This window comes from Lissotriton vulgaris, chromosome 1_1 (assembly GCF_964263255.1).
Source record: "Lissotriton vulgaris chromosome 1_1, aLisVul1.2, whole genome shotgun sequence".
NCBI lineage: Eukaryota > Metazoa > Chordata > Amphibia > Caudata > Salamandridae > Lissotriton > Lissotriton vulgaris.
Window position 1 is genome coordinate 1,113,883,792 of NC_141685.1, and position 16,110 is coordinate 1,113,899,901.

Sequence of the window (16,110 nt, forward strand, 5' to 3'; positions counted from 1 at the left end):
AAATAACCTGAAAATAGCAACCAATTGCGAGGGGTTTTAAGTGTTTTGGCAACATACAGGGAGCATGACTACATACATGCCCAACACTTACTGCCCACAATTGTAGTTTCTTGACAAAAAGCAGCAAAATACTCAAAAGCTTTCATTCACAGAGCCAGGCTACATCTGAATCAAACATGTTTCAGAAAGCACAAGTCAAGTTAAGAAGTCAAAGAGCCCAGTGGAATTTATTGATTTTAAGAAATACTACAAAAAGGTAGAAAACATCACTGGCACTCCTACGTAAATGGACGTCTGCAGCACGGGCACTGCCCCAGGAGGCACGGACCAGGATAAAGACAACAGTCTCCCATTGAACAGCACGGCAAAAACACTGCTGCTGTAGCACACACAACTTTATATAATTTATATAAAATACAATATGTAGATTTGCAATAAAACATCTATATCACAGAATCAAATGCACTGAAAAGATTACATAAATAAGGCCATGATGGTTGAACACCCCCCAAATATTTGATATCTTTCCCCAAATCTCACAAGAGTCACACAACTTATCATACAGATCAGAAAATATCTACACAAATCACATGGTTAGTCAAACTACTGGGATGATTGATTGGCTATCTGTTCACTCAGGTGGTAAAAGGGCCACAACCACTAGGCCTGGTGTGCGGTGTATGAGAGCAACATCTCTGGGCAAGTAGCGAATGGGCCATAGCCATGAGACCTGGCATGACAGATGGCAAAAGCACATTTGATAATTTCGGGATTTATAGGGAGAGGGAAGAAAGTGAATGATGATGAGCGGCAGACACCATGAGATGGTGAGTGACTTGAAGGCTGGTCGAGGGTTTGAGAGTGTAGGCTTTAGGTTGATGCTGAGCTGTGAGAACCTATGTGATGCTATGGGGTTAACAGGTAGGACTAGGCAATGCTGAATGAAGGAGGGGCAGAATTGGGACTGTACTTAGGGGTTAGATGGCAAGAATGCAGATGAGCTGGGAGGGCAAGACCTCAGTGACGCAAAAGAGAATGAAAGGGAAGGCCAAGTGAAGCTGAGGGATGCAGGGATGGGTCCAGGCAAAGAAATAAGAGGGAAGTTTCGGAACAATACTGAGGTACAATATGGCGAGACTTGGACAATTTTGAGGGGTTACAAGAAAAGGACTTGGGAAGTGCCAACGGGGTACAGAGGCAGTGAATGGACCATGCTGGGTGGATGAGAGTGCAGGCACAACTGCTGAGGGAAAGGCATTGGCAATGGTAAGTGAGCAGAACTTGGTCAGTCGTGAAAAGGTAGACCTGAGTGCTAATAATGCAGGGCATGTCAGATGGTGGAATCTGAACAATATTGATGAGAGTGAGAGAGCACTACATGGTTGATGCAGAGTCAGTGAGCAGGCAAACAATGCCTGATGGCGAAAGTGTAGGACACTGGTGACACTGAAGGCCATCGAAGGTTGCAGAAAAGATTATGGTTCCTAGTGTCTGTTCTCTTGTCTCTCTCCAAGTAGGGATGCTTTAAAATTCTCAGGCTTGTTAAAGTCCCTGGATATTGTTGAGGAAAAGGCTGGGTTAAGGCAATATTTATCAACAAAGTAACATGCACACTACCTTCATCTAGAACTAGGCAACCAGCAGCATGGATAATCATCAACGTACTAAAGTCAGACCTTGTTCAAAGGATGCCAATGTTAGCAGGTGGGCGGTACGGCAAGACTTGGGATGATAAACGTGGTGTGAAAGCCCTAAATCTCATGCATCAGAGAGGAAAAGTAATGCTATCTAAACTTAGCACTGATGATATTAGCCCATAAGGTTTGCAATTCCAGGGGCAGAATGACATCACGCCAACACTGTACGGCTGAGAGCACACAAGGATAATATAAAGTATGTAAGTGGTCCCTGCCTGAAAGCTGTCAGGAGGGAAATAGTTGGTAGCACTGTGTGGACAAGGGACCCCCTTTGCGGGCACTCCACAGGTGAGAGAATATCATAGTGACAATTCATAGACAAAACAATACCAGCTTGTTGTAGCAGCTTAACCATATTGAACAGGAGAAAGCGTAGTCATTACTGCCTGGTTCCGAAATGCCATAAAGGTAGAATTAAGCCAGCGTTCACAGTCGGCAACTCAGAATAAAATGCTGCATGGGCTAAGGCTACCTATAATGAGGGGCATGGATGGCACTGAACTTGCTGTAATCCATTAACAGCCCTTAAGAGGCAGTAGCTAGTAAATCTGGCTGCAGGGAACAACTTGCTGTTGCTCTTCTACACAAAAGGCACAACACAGCCCTGCAGTGCCAGCTGCAACTCTGAGAGATCTGCACAGCAAATCATTTGCTACTGCTTTCAACTGCTGGACAGATGCACATAGAGCATCAAACTGCGATTTCTGCACACAGTCTAATAACTGCCTGAGATAGCACCCCTCAGTGCCAGACTTCTGCTGAAATATGGGCACAGAGCACCCTACAGGAAAGGCTGCTGCTGCTCCATCATCTTCAGCTCTCTACGGCACTAATGACAGCTTCCGCTCCAAAACCCATCAGTCAGAGAATTCAGACCTACTACAAACCAGCATACAAAGGGAATGAAAACCACAGCGGTGTAGTGTCCAAGTGAAGTACACTGCATAGTACTGCATGAGAGGGGACCCTATGAAATATTATACTGCCCTGTACAGCAGCAGCTGGGACTGCATGGTACTGCACAATGCTGGCTCAAGGTCTAATGCAGTGCAGCTTCAGAGGACTACGGTCAGCTTGCAGACGCTGCAACATCTGGCTATGTCATAGACAATATATGTCAAACTGTATCAGGTGCGCATATAAGTATTCCTATTTTTGAGAGACCTTGACTGACTTGCATATATTTAAGGGTCATGCCAAAGGGTAACAATGTCTCATTGCATGTAGTGGCTTTGTGTTCTTTCTGGCAAATCAAATACATTTTGAAGTGAAAAGATTTACCCAAGATAAACTTCAACTCCTGTGCACTCACTGCCCAGCAGAGACGGAGCCATGAAGAGAGCTTAAACACTGGGAATAGTATTAGCCCCTGGCATGGATACCCCATAATAGAGGCACACGATCTTGGGAAAGATTGAGAACCGAGGAAAGGTCAAAGAGACAGAAGAAAATAGGCCCGGGAAAAGACTCCGCTCCAGAGAATAAGGCAATGTGAAAACTTTGCATTTTGGCCTTACTGGAATCCGATGTTAAGCAGAAACCTTTACAAAAGGGCTACTTGCAGGCCTCTCCACAGAAAGAGAGGTGTAGCACATACACAACTGCACACATTCATTCCATATACACACCTGCACACCTTTTACACAATAATGCAGAGAACACCGGCCTGCCGCGGAGGTCACTCTGCTCCACTTGTGCAGAATGTGTTTCTCTGCATGTGTTTTGCTGGTAGGATGTTCTCACCCAGCACATCTGTCCAAAGTCTTCTGAGCATTATGAGGACCCGACAGGGGCGGAAGAGGCAGTTGCAGTCATCTCCAGCAGGCGGCTTACCAGAAGGAGGCACTGGTATTGGTGGGGGCTTTGCCCCTGAGAATTCCATTAGTATTCATGATGAGGGCTTCTTGCAGTTATGATCTCCCCAGATATGGGAGGATATCCTTCCCCAAGGATCTTACTCCATGAAATGACCAAATCCACTCCATGTAAGATTCCTTCAGTGGTTCTGAAGGCAGCAGAGCCAACAGAGCAGTTTGACTCCCTCTGTTCGATTTAGGTAGAAGGGGGAGCTTGGACAAAAACCCCTCGGCTGTCTGTCCGTGCCAGCTTGAGTGGGGGCTCCATGGACTCTGCTACTAGGGTTGCAGAGTCATTGGTATGGAGGGAGATGTCCTGAGACGTGTCATCATCACTTTCATCTTCTTCTTCCTCTTCCTCATCTAGTTGAGAGACAGAGAAAGACGTTGATGGTTATTTTTCAATTCAGTTCAGATCCTGCGCTTCACTAAGCAAAACTGACCTACCCATCCCCTTTACTTGTGAGATAAAAGCTAAAGGTCTACACTCCATATCCCCTTCCTCTCCTTTTCCTAGGATTCGATGGAGAAATAAGACATCCACTGTACAACTGCTTTCACTTATCTAGTTCTGCCAGTTTAACTACAGTGACCAGTAGGGCCACCAGCCCATTTCTTGAACGCCTGTTCTCCAGTGTGCAATCTTTCAGAGAGTCACATAAGTCTGCACTTCCGGCTAAAGTTTGCATTACAGAGAGCCAGCAATGCAGAACTGCTTCAGACCATCCAATTAATACAAACTCTAAACCTCATGAAAAGGCCCCTTTTAACACAAGACCAACGGCTGTCCCATAAGATATCTGCATTTACCTAACCACAGACTTGCTTCCGCCTTACATAAGATCTGCTTAATAACATATCTGCCTCTGCTTTACACCGGACTGGCCTTACATCAGACCTGACACAGAACATCTTCTGTACCCTAGACCTGCTTGCATGCTACACCACTCTTGGCTCAACCTCAAACCACACCTTTTTTCCACCACAACTGCCTTACTCTAGACATGCCTCACAACACATCAGATTGCCTCCACCTTACAACAGCACAAACATCCAGAATGCCCCCTCATTTCAGAGCACAGTTTGCAGAACTCACCTTTATCTGGGTCAAGAGGGTTCATGGTGCTTCCAAGGTTGGCAAACTAGAGATTGAAACAACAGGCAGGTTAGTCTTTTGTCATCTTTGGATTGTATATTTCACAACAGTACACTTGCCACTACCTTTCACCGCTCATTCATTATGTTCCTTAAGAGGTGACCTGTAGATTATGTTTCATTTTGTCCCCTCGCTCTGTAAGCCTGTTACACAGGTTTCATGATTGTAGCAATAGAAAGAATGAGAGCCTTTGCCTGGTTTAATTCATGAATTGTGTCCCTACACTTTTACACAGTGTTTGACTGGGCCTCTATAGCTTGCTTCTTTTTGAGGAGGTTAGTTGTAAATATCAATTAAAATATCTATCTATTTCTTATGCAGGCACTCTACAATGGTACTTTTGTTCCTGCATCTGGGGCGAACCCTTGCAGTTCCCTCTGTCCCTTCTTTGGTCAATCCCCAAGTTTGAAAGACCGAAATCAAGAGATACAATGTACGTGTGTGTTACTTGTTTGTTTGTCAAGGACGTCTACACCTTTTCTGTATCCTTCCTTTTGTGTTAAAGTCAAAGAAGGTGTTGAGCCAAACTGTTTGAGTATTTTCAGCTAAAAGTAGCTTTTCTATTTCTACTCAAATCTACCCCAGCCGATAACCTGAATTGCTTGTGCCTGCTGCCACCTTGTAGATGGTCATCAGATCACAGAGACCTAACATGGGTTCGGTTAGACTGATGATGGCCACCAAGCTTTGAGGTCTTTGATAGATTCACATACTTTGAATTCCCAGAAAAGGTATACACATATGAATTAAAACACATACATATATGATAACCATATGTCAAAAATGATATCCCAGAAAAATATGCATGGACCACCTCAGGCATAAGTTTAAGGTCTATGTCCAAAAGTTAAACCATCATAGAAATAATGAACAGATACCACTAGGATAACCATATACATACTAAAGTTGGATTCACAAATATGAAGAATTGTATTTCAGCAAGTTTGAATGAGGGATGATATATAACCACTCCACTCTAACCCCGCTGCCTACCCCAGCATTACTTTTCCTTTTTACTCTTTGTCTCTTTATGTATCAGTGACTTTTTACTTTTTTCTCACTCCACAGCTTTGTGTTATTGGTGAAGATGTGTACACTGCATCTAAAGTTAAGTAACATTACAAGGTTTTGGAACATCAGCTATTTAGTCAAGGGCTGTGATTACTGCTATCTTAATCGGAATGTTTACTGTACATGTTTAGGTAGACTGTTCTCACCCTCCCTTAAGAAGCTGATCAATGTTAAAAGTTCTTAAACAGAAGTAGGCATCAAGGAGACCCAGTTTATACATTTCTTGTCTTACTGTTCTCTTAAAACACATGTGAAACCCATGTCAAAGGAAAGAGAAACAAATAAGCAATTGTTTAAGAATAATATTAATATAATAAAAAAGATAAAAATGTGGAAGAAGAAAAAGTTACTTCCCCATAGTTCTAGTTCTCTGCCATGGGAATAATGTAGTAGGTCCATGATATATCACTGTCGTAGCCATTCTGGTGCTATCAGGATCAACCTGGCCTTGGAATGATAGTGCTTAATCAGAATTGGGTATCAACAGAACGTGAGGTGCAAAAAAAATGTGAACAGAAATTTCTTTGAATAATCTATCAGAAGGGCAGTCCATTTTGGCCCTGACTAGTAGTATCTGGAGGCATACTGGCAACTCCTGTTTCCTGCTTCTACAAACACATTTGTTTGAGTAGAACTACAGTCTTGGAAGGCATGTGGCAGAATGCCAATATTGAGAACCAGCCATAGTTTTCTTGGAATTACTTACGAAGTGTGTCTACTTCTGGTTTTTGAATCCCTGGCAGGGAACAGCAGCGATGAGCAAGTTTATTAACCATTTCCAGATTGCTTGTCATTCCGCGGACAGAGGTCTGAAATGAATCCTTCCCTGCTTGTTCAGATAATACAATGTTTTTGTATTGTACTTCTGAGCAAGAAGGGAGTTTGAATTGAATAAAGGAACAACTTCAGAGCCAGAAGGACTAATCTCAACTCCAGCATGTTAATATGAAAGGTCTTCAGCTCTAACCATTTGCGTCTTGAGCCTTTAGAGGACCACTGTGAACTACCCATTCCCAGAGAGACTCAGCAGTAATTGTTGTTTGGGCTAGAAGGTCCTGATTAAATGTTATTCTCTACAGTAAATTGTTTTAATCGAGAATAACATGGCACTTATTAGATTGATAATTGCAGCCGCATCAAACCTTTCTCCTAGCTGCCTGAGATCTGATTCCACTGGTCCTCCTGCCACTATTGTAAAGGCCTCATGTGAAGTCTAAAATGTAAAGGACCACGCACTCCTTTGGTTTCAATTTGGTGGCGTGCAGAGAGGATTCACTCACTGATCCTTGAAAACAGCGCTCCCCGAATGGGGTTCATGCCCCTATTTGAACAGCTTGATGCCCTTATAACCAGGGATGAAAACTTCTTCAATTCTCACTGTTCGTAAATCAAATTTCAATAAAAGATTTTGTTCTTTTATAGTTATTGAAATCTCAACATTCAATCTTCAACACCATCTTCAAGAATTCCAACGTGTGCTTATACACAAGTCTAGAGTAGAGTGTCCCATCCCGATGCATTTCGGGCTGGAGTAGCCCATCATCAGGGGATAATAAATCTACAAGCAAAACAATATATGAGGTTCACAACCAGTACCAGCCAACTGGCTCAATTTTAATAAATTATTACATGTGTACCAACATCTCTCAAAACTGAACTAATAGCGAATGTGTGAACACTTGTTAACTGCAGGTCAAACTTATCACCAAAATTACAACCTCCGATGTGTATACGTGATAAAGGAATTAACCGTGGACTAAACAAATAACAGCATTTTCACAGCCTCATGCATTCTCAACAGCAGACTCCCGTGCTATTGTAGATTTTGTGAGTACAACAATTGGATTACCCTCCTGCTGACAAAAACTACGAAAACTCTGCATGACCAAGTCGGTGTGCAAGCAACTCAGTAAATAAAAAGTGACAAACTAACCTTTCCACACACATTAAGTGCTGGTTAAGTGAACAATCCATGAAAATAAGACGGCTGCTCATGTGATAAAATTGCGTCTAGTGAATAATCATGCAACCTGCTCTATATACCGATCCCATAACCCCCATTAAATCAATCCCGCAGGTGCAGATGTCAACTTACGGGACTATCGAGTCACGGAAGACCCATATATCCACTGCGTTCTAACGTGGTAAACCAAAACAAGCTTCCGGAACGCCTTAAATTTTGCAAGGTCAACTAGAAGTTGGACTATCAAGAATGGTGGGGGCCATCCTAAATGTACTAAAAAGAAAACCCTTACATGCAACGTATAACGTGCTCTGCAATCAAGATGTGAGTTAAAATGAAGGTCAACTAGACCTGAATAATGGGGACTATCTTTAAACGTGTGTGTACGATGTAAAGCTTGTGATGCAAAAAGGATGTGTGAATTAAAGAACAAAAGGTGAAGGAATTTAACAGTGAACAATAAATGCCCTAATCACCCAAAGTACCGGCAAGAAAACATTTGAAGCGATAAATGTGAAAACAAGTGGCAATCAAAATACAGTTGTGCAGCAATGTACATCAATACAGGCGGAGGCCATCTTGAAGTGTCCAGTGTCCCTGTATGACAGAATTAAAAAATACTAGTCAAATCCAGAAAAAGGGAATGACGGTGCACCAGGAAAAATAAATGTTGTGCCCCGAAGGGGGGTATGTTAAGTTATCCCAAGAGGATTAAAGATAACAACTAAACTCCATTCTGTCATTCAAACCTTTCCGGGTCAGTGTCCAATCTTTTTATCCAGTAATTCTCTCTTTGGAGAAGGTGTTTATGCTTATTTCTTCCTGCCTTCATAACTACAGTTTCCAAAATAATTTTTAAGGTTCTGTAGGTCCTCTTTCTGCTAGACTAGTGTTATAGGGAACAAAACACTTGGTAGATTTCATGGGGTCAATCCCGGTCAAAATGAGTTTCTCAAAAGTAAGGAACTCAGGTGGCATCATGGAATTAGAGGGATAGAAGATCGATGGCGGTCGTAGAACCGTAACCAATTCTTGTGTGGCCAATTCATTGTCTTTGAAAAATATTCTTAGGCTTATTTTTCGGGAGAATTGGAAAAGCTCTGCTTTGAAGTTAAAAAAGTTGGTTTCACCCCCACACGGTGCACACCACATTATCTGACAGTCATCCCCAGATATGCTTTTCTCTTATTTTTCACCACCAAACCATTATTGACACTATGGTTATAATTTTTTAGGTGCCCCTTCATTGCTAGGTCCTGATGAGACCCCACATTGTTAAGTGGGTCGAAATGTCGTTGACTAAGTGAAGCGAACCATTGTCAGCCACTATTACTGTATTAGTAAGCTGCGAGCACATATTATGTATTGATTTAATAGTCGCTCTTGTACATCTTTGATGAAGGAAAATGCTACCTACCTACTTTGCATCTGTTGTTGGCATATAGAGCTGTAGATTCATATGCTTTAGCATAGTTCGCCAACTGGTGTTGGGTCCGGAAGTTTGCACTTTGTTTTTGTTCAAAGAAGTCTTGTAGTCACAAGGTAAGTTACTCCTCCTTTCGGTGATAGTGCGCATGGGCATCAACTCCATCCTTAGATTGTTTTGCCATAAAGGGTGATGATGGAGTTAGTAAAGTAATAAGAGAGATGTTCATGTAAATTCTATCTATGTGAGATTAAACTGCAACAGATAAATGTACCCGGGGAGGAGGGTAGGTGCATATGACTACAGCTAAATATGCCAAGAACAGATGCATACTGGGTAAGGAATATGCTACTTACCAGTATGCATCTGTTCTTGGCATGTAGGGCTGCTGACATTCAGATCTTGTGCATAGATCGACACCTAGTGTTGGGTCCGAATGATTGCACCTTGTTGTCCTGGAAGAGTCTTCGAAGTATCACGAGATAGGTGACTCCTCCCCTGGACTACAGTGCGCATGGGCATCTTCGCCATCCTCTGATTGTTTTCCGCCATTGTGGCAGAGATGGAGTATAGCTAAGTAAGAGATGGCCAGGCAAAAGAGAATACTGCAAGAGAGAATACTGCAATTGCAACAGGCACCGGGGAGGAGGGTGGGCGATATGAATGTCAGCAGCCCTACATGCCAAGAACAGATGCATACTGGTAAGTAGCATATTCCGTTCAAGGCATGTGGGCTGCTGAATTCATATCTTGTGCATAGACTGTATAGCAGTATCTCCTCTACCGGTGGTCACCTATACCAGCTGCAGCAGTCTGAAAAAGAGTTTTAAGGACAGCCTGGCCTGCAGCAGCTGGCTGCTTTGATTGCACGTCTACACAATAGTGTTTAGTGAAAGTGTCTATGGTAGACCATGTTGCTGCCCTACATATGTCTTCAAGGGGAATGTTCCCTAAGAAAGCCATGGATGCCCCCATTTTACGCGTAGAGTGTGCTCTTGGGGGAACGGTTAGAGTGCATTTAGCTTTTGTGGTTACCCCAAAGGGGAGAACCTTGAACTGATAATGTTGACCTTCTATTGTGAACCTGAGGTATTTCCTGTGAGCTGGATGTATAGGTATGTGAAAATATGCGTCCTTGAGGTCTAATGTTGCTAGGAAGTCGCCTTGCTGGAGTAACGGGAGTACTTGTTGTAGAGTGATCATATGGAAGTGCTCCGAGAGTATGTATTGGTTCAGCGGTCTGAGGTCCAATATTGGTCTGAGGGACCCGTCCTTTTTGGGAATAAGGAAGTATAGTCCTGTCCCTTGGTGTTGAATAGGGACTGGCTCTATGGCCCCCTTTTCTAGAATGGATTTCACCTCTTGTTGTAACAGGGTGATGTGTTCTTTGGACATAGAATGGTGTTTGGGTGGTATGTTGGGTGGAGTAGAAGTGAGTTCCAGGCAATAACCTTACTGGATAATTTATCTCACTCACCTGTCTGTGGTAATTGCGTTCCAGACTGGTAGGAATTGTTTGACTCTGCCTCCGACTGGTGTTAGATGGTCTGGAGGGAGTGTGATGAAGTCACTGTTTGGTGGCAGAGGAGGCTCTGGTGTTATTGCCGCCACGTCCTCTGCCCTTGTTATTATTGCCCCTACAACCTCCCCTGTTGGAGCCTTTATTAAAGGAACTTTGGGTGTTGCTTTTGTATGTAGAGGAAGTCTGTGAAGTGTTGCCTCGTGCGGCGCCTCTGTAGGAGGAGCAACAAAAGGAACCTCTGTGTTGTTGAAACTGCAGTGCGCCTATAGATTTAGCAGTTTCGGTATTTTTTTAAATTTGATTTAAAATGGTATCTACTGCAGGGCCAAACAGGAAGTCTTGATTAACTGGTTGGTTGAGGATGGTGGATTGCACCTCATTCTTAAAACCAGAGATGCGTAGCCACGTGTGTCTGCGTAGTAATACGTTAGTATTAATGGACCTGGCTGCTGTGTCGGCTGCGTCAAGCGCACATTTAATGGAAGCATTGGTAATAAATTTGCCTTCTTGTATGAGGTCATTAGCCTGAGCTTTGTAAGGTTCTGGCAGGTGTTGCAGTAAACCCTCAAGCTGGTCATAGTGTGCTCTATCGTAGCGAGCTAGTACAGCCTGTGTGTTTGCAATCCTCCATGAATTAGAAACCTGTGAGGCCACTCTTTTGTCTGGCATTGCTTTATTCAAGCAACCATCCACGCGGCCTGAGGCAAAATTTACCCTTTGGCCAATTCCTTAGAGTACGTAGGAATTGTTCACGCAAGGAGGACTATTTTGAACATGCCAACCTACTCAAAGATAGACTTCTCCAACGAGGTTACCCTAACAAACTATTAAAAAACTCACTGAAGAGGGCTTGGTGGACGCCACGCGAATCCCTCTTGCAGAAAAAGCCCAAAAAGGAGCAGAAACGGATAGTCTGCGTATCTACGTTTTGCCCGGCTTCAAATCAATTGAAGAAACTAATTACATCTAACTGGCACCTAGTGAAAGGTTTACATGAGGACTTCAAAACACCACCCTTGTTCGCACACAAGAAAGAAAAAAGTGTGGCTAATCATATTGTCAGAGCCGCCCTACCAATTGAGAAAGGCCCGACATTGAGGAGCTTGTTCGGTTTTCCACCCATTACTGGACACCACAAATGTGGATCATGCACCTGCTGCGAGGAGACAATGGAAGAGTCAGTCTTCTCTTTTAATAACATCAATTGGAAACATGATACGTTTACCAATTGCAAGACCAAGAACGTCGTGTACGCGATAATATGCCCATGCCCTATGTTGTACATAGGCAAAACTACCCAAGAAATCAGGCCATCACCCAACATAACTCAAGGATACGCAGAGAAGTGGAAAATGCACCACTAGTGAACCACTGGATCACTATGAAACACGACAAAACCAAGCTGAAGTGGACTGTAATATCAAAAATTGAGAATGACCCGAGAGGTGGCAACATTGAAACAAGATTAAACCAGAGGGAAGCGATGCTTATAATGAAATATGACGCAGCAGTGAATGGACTGAACGAACTGTCAGAAATCTATAAACCTAATACGTGAACAGTCTTCCCTAGAAAAAACTGAGGAGACTACAATTCCCAGAATCCTCGGATCTTCAGCCACTCCCTCAGCCAAGTAGAGGTAGGAGCCTCATTCAGTCACAACAGACCGAAGAGGAAGGAGTGAGAATCACCACCAGCGGCATAGTTTCCAAGCGGCATTTGACGAATGGTAAGAATTGCAACTAGACGAACCACCGCGCCTCCGCCGACTCCGCATTGCAACATAGAGCGCAGTTGGGTATACGGCATCCTAACGCTTCCCTTACCGTCTCTTTCAGACCACGATTGACACTAGCGATAAACTAGAACGGCTTCACCAGGATAATTGCCTCCGGCAGGAGCAGCAGCCGAACCTTTAAACTAACGCGGAGTTTCACTCTGCAACGGGTAAGCAATCCACCTCATGGTGATATAAGCCCTTTCATAAGCCACAACCAAAACGCCAGACAGCGAGCGCTGATTTTCTTTCCTCTGCCTTTCCTGCAGATTTAAAAAACGACATTTACAAACGACTTTGCATCCAAAACCTTCCCAGCACAGGTAGGCGCCTAACATGACCTAATCTTAGTTAGATGAATGTGAATGTAAAAATGCAGTGCACTTATCGTTTCCTTTTCCAACTTGTTCCAGCACTTCCTCCAACCCATTCTTTTCTGCATTACGGAATACCATTTTTTGAGCCATGACCCAAAATTAGAGGTAGGCTGAGACTGGTTAGTTTGCGAATAAGGTGTTGAACCCTTAGAATACAAAATTATGAGTTTGTTCCTTTTTCTTACAGTTATTGTTTGGTCCTGAAGAGAACCCTGACAGTCACAGGGCTCGAAACGCGTCGACCGACCAGGTCCCAGGTCATTTCCCAGAGTTCTCCAAAAAAACCCCTAGGGGAACACGTGAAAAGACTGCTTTGTTTTCTTTTGTTTTAAAAGGTTACAATTTATTCTGAGGTAGACTAAAAACGGACTTTGCATTTGATGAACAAAAAGTGTATTTTTGGCACTGGGACCAGTGTGTGTGTTTTGTATGAATGGAAGGCCATGAATGAGGTGTATGGAAGTTGATGATTTATTGTACATACCCAATCACTTGTATACTTTGTTTTTGTTTGTATATATATGTACATAGAATGTTTTGTATTCCCATGCATAAAACTAAAAATGATGCAGACCTAAAATAATAGGTATAAAAAGAAAATAAGAAAAATAAAAAACTGCAATTCATAAAGCAGGTGTGCATGTCGTTGTCATGTATACTATACATTTAAATAGTGTGTGTTAAATAAGCCCCCCAGCACTGGCAAGTGTAGTGTTTATTACTCTTTTGTCTGAGGCTTCCAATATCTTAGACTCCTTGTCAGGAGGTGGAGCATCTCCTGTCGTTTGCGAGTTTGCTCTTTTGCGAGCGTTTGCTACTACCAATGAGTCTAAAGGCAACTGGCCTTTAATGTAAGCAGGGTCTGTAGGAGCCACCTTCTATTTATTTTCAATCCTGGGATTGAGTACATGTGCTCTGGATCTTTGAATTTATCTGGCGCGTGTTTTAGTACCCCTTTCAGCATAGGAAGTGTCCTGACATTTTCTCAGAGGTAGGAAAAGTGTCAAATAGAAAATCTTCTTCTATTGGGTCAGTGTGCATGTCGACCTTGTGGTATTTTGCTGCCCTATCTAGCAGTTGGTTAAACACAATGGTGTCGTCGGTTGGCGACAGCTTTGTAGGGTATGGGGAGGTACAAGGGATGGGTTGTGTGTCATATGGATCATTCTGATCCTCCCATGTGTCATCCTGTGGATGTGGATCCTCTGGTTCGTTAAAGTAATCTTGAGGATCTTCCCCCATGTTATCCTCATCATTATAGTCTGAATGTGTGGGGAGTAGGGCACAAAAGGCATATAGGGATAGAAAGGAGGTGGAGTAAAAGGCCTAGAGGGAGAAGTCCCGAAGTCCTTTTTCTTCCTAGGAATAGGGGAAGGAGTGTCTGTGTCCAATGGTCTCTTTTTCCTGTAATAAACTGTAACTTTGCCAGTCTCAGGGTTTATATACAGTTTACATTGTTCCTCTGATTCCGGATCGGGATGGAAGAGTTCTTCTTCCACTGTCCGTGTCTTTGGCGCCAATGTTTTTGGCTTACTGACTTGCTTGTGACTTTTTGGCTCGAGGGCCTTTGGTTGTGGAGTCTTTTTCAGCTCGACTGTTGCTTTGGGGTCGGTAACCTTTTTCGGTTCGACGTCTTTTGTTGGTTTAGCCGTCTTTTTCGTCTCGCCGGCTTTCTTTGGGTCGACAACCTGTGTCGGATCGACCGGAGCTTTTGGTTCGATACGCTTTTTATGCTCGACGGCTTTCTTACGCTCAAGGTTTTTTTCGACTTGATGACTTTTTTCGGTTCGATGGGTTTTGTGGTGTGATCCTGTTTTTGTTGATCCACACTCTTTTTAGGATCGACGGCCTTCTTTGGGTCGTGTGTTCCTTTTGGATCGACGACCCGCTTTGGTTCAATGCTTTTCTTTAGCTCGATAGCCTTTGACTCGATAACCTTTTTGGGTTGGGCGACCTTCTTTGGTTCGACCACCTTCTTCGGCTCGACGACTTTTGGCTTGACGCTTTTCTTCGGCTCAACGACCTTTGGCTCTACGGCCTTCTACGGTTCGACGACCCTCTTGGGTTCGACAACCTTCTTGGGGAGAACGTTACTTGGACCTGGGCTATCAGAAGGCTTTGTTTTTGGCTTCGGAGCCGAGCCGGAAGGCGGGGCTTCTGAAGGAGCTTGTCGATCTCGGCTAAGGCCTTTAGGTGATGCTTCGACCGGAGCCTTCGGTTTCGGGATAAGCAGCATTGGGGGCTGTGTACTCACGGTTTGCCCCGGCGAGATCTGGTCATCGGAGTCCGACTGGTCCTCGACTGTGACGATCTCTACATCCGAGTCTGCTGCTTCTGGGAGGTCGTGTTCATCATCGAAGATGTTCTCCGGTGCCAGTGCCGGTCGCTGCATCTCTTGCCTAGCGGCCCGTCGAATCCGGATGGTCTTCTTCGAACGGAATTGGGCACAAGCTGGGCAATTTTCTTCGTTGTGCTCCGGTGATAAGCACTTTTTGAATACTGTATGTTTGTCAGAGTGCAGGAATTTGGAGTTGCATTGTGGGCACCTTTTGAACGGGCTCCTTTCCATCGACAGCAGGCCCACGTGGCGTCGAAAGGCCCAACGGCCCACGTCGACGTCCGGATCAAGATGGAAAGTTTGGTTGAGTCAAGAAGTACAGAGCGAGAACAATACCGTCGAAGTCGAAGGCCTTTTGGCCTTTTAATGAAGTTTAGTTTCGGTTCTGAAGTTGGAGTAGAGGAATAACATCCGAACCCAATGACGGAAAAAAACAATCTGAGGATAGAGAAGATGCCCATGCGCACTGTAGTCCAGGGGAGGAGTCACCTATCTCGTGATACTTCGAAGACTCTTCCAGGACAACAAGGTGCAATCATCTGGACCCAACACTAGGCGGAGATCTATGCACAAGATATGAATTCAGCAGCCCACATGCCTCGAGCATAGCATTTTCCGTTTGAGGCATATGAGTTGCAGATCATATGCTTTAGCATACACTATAAAGCAGTTATTTTGAAGCAGTGGCTAACTTGTAGCTGTTGCAGTCGTTTGAAATAGTGTTTGTAAAACTGCCTGGCCCACACTAGCTTGTTGTTTTGCTAACACCACCACACAATAGTGTTTTGTGAATATGTGTGGGTTAGACCATGTTGCAGCTTTGCAGATGTTATCTATGGGTATGTTTCCTGCGAATGCCATAGAAGCCCCTTGTTTGCGTGTAGGATGCGCCCTGGGGGGGAATTGTTAGTGTACCTTTAGCTTTGA

The 16,110-nt window shown here is 43.8% G+C and overlaps 1 protein-coding gene across 6 annotated transcripts in view; it reads right to left on the reverse strand.

Annotated features, from left to right (window-relative positions):
• Positions 1-200: 200 nt before the first annotated feature.
• Positions 201-16,110, reverse strand: part of RFX1 (regulatory factor X1) — a 646,755-nt gene continuing 630,845 nt past the window's right edge. For 5 of the 6 annotated variants that reach the window (XM_086963646.1, XM_086963649.1, XM_086963652.1 and 2 more), the window contains 2 exons: positions 4,650-4,695; positions 201-3,916 (listed from right to left, as the gene is read on the reverse strand). In XM_086963646.1, coding sequence (XP_086819772.1) covers positions 3,750-3,916; positions 4,650-4,695 — 213 coding nt within the window. In that variant the 3' untranslated portion in view covers positions 201-3,749. The remainder of the gene's footprint in view (positions 3,917-4,649; positions 4,696-16,110) is intronic. The other variant, XM_086963654.1, reaches the window with a different exon arrangement.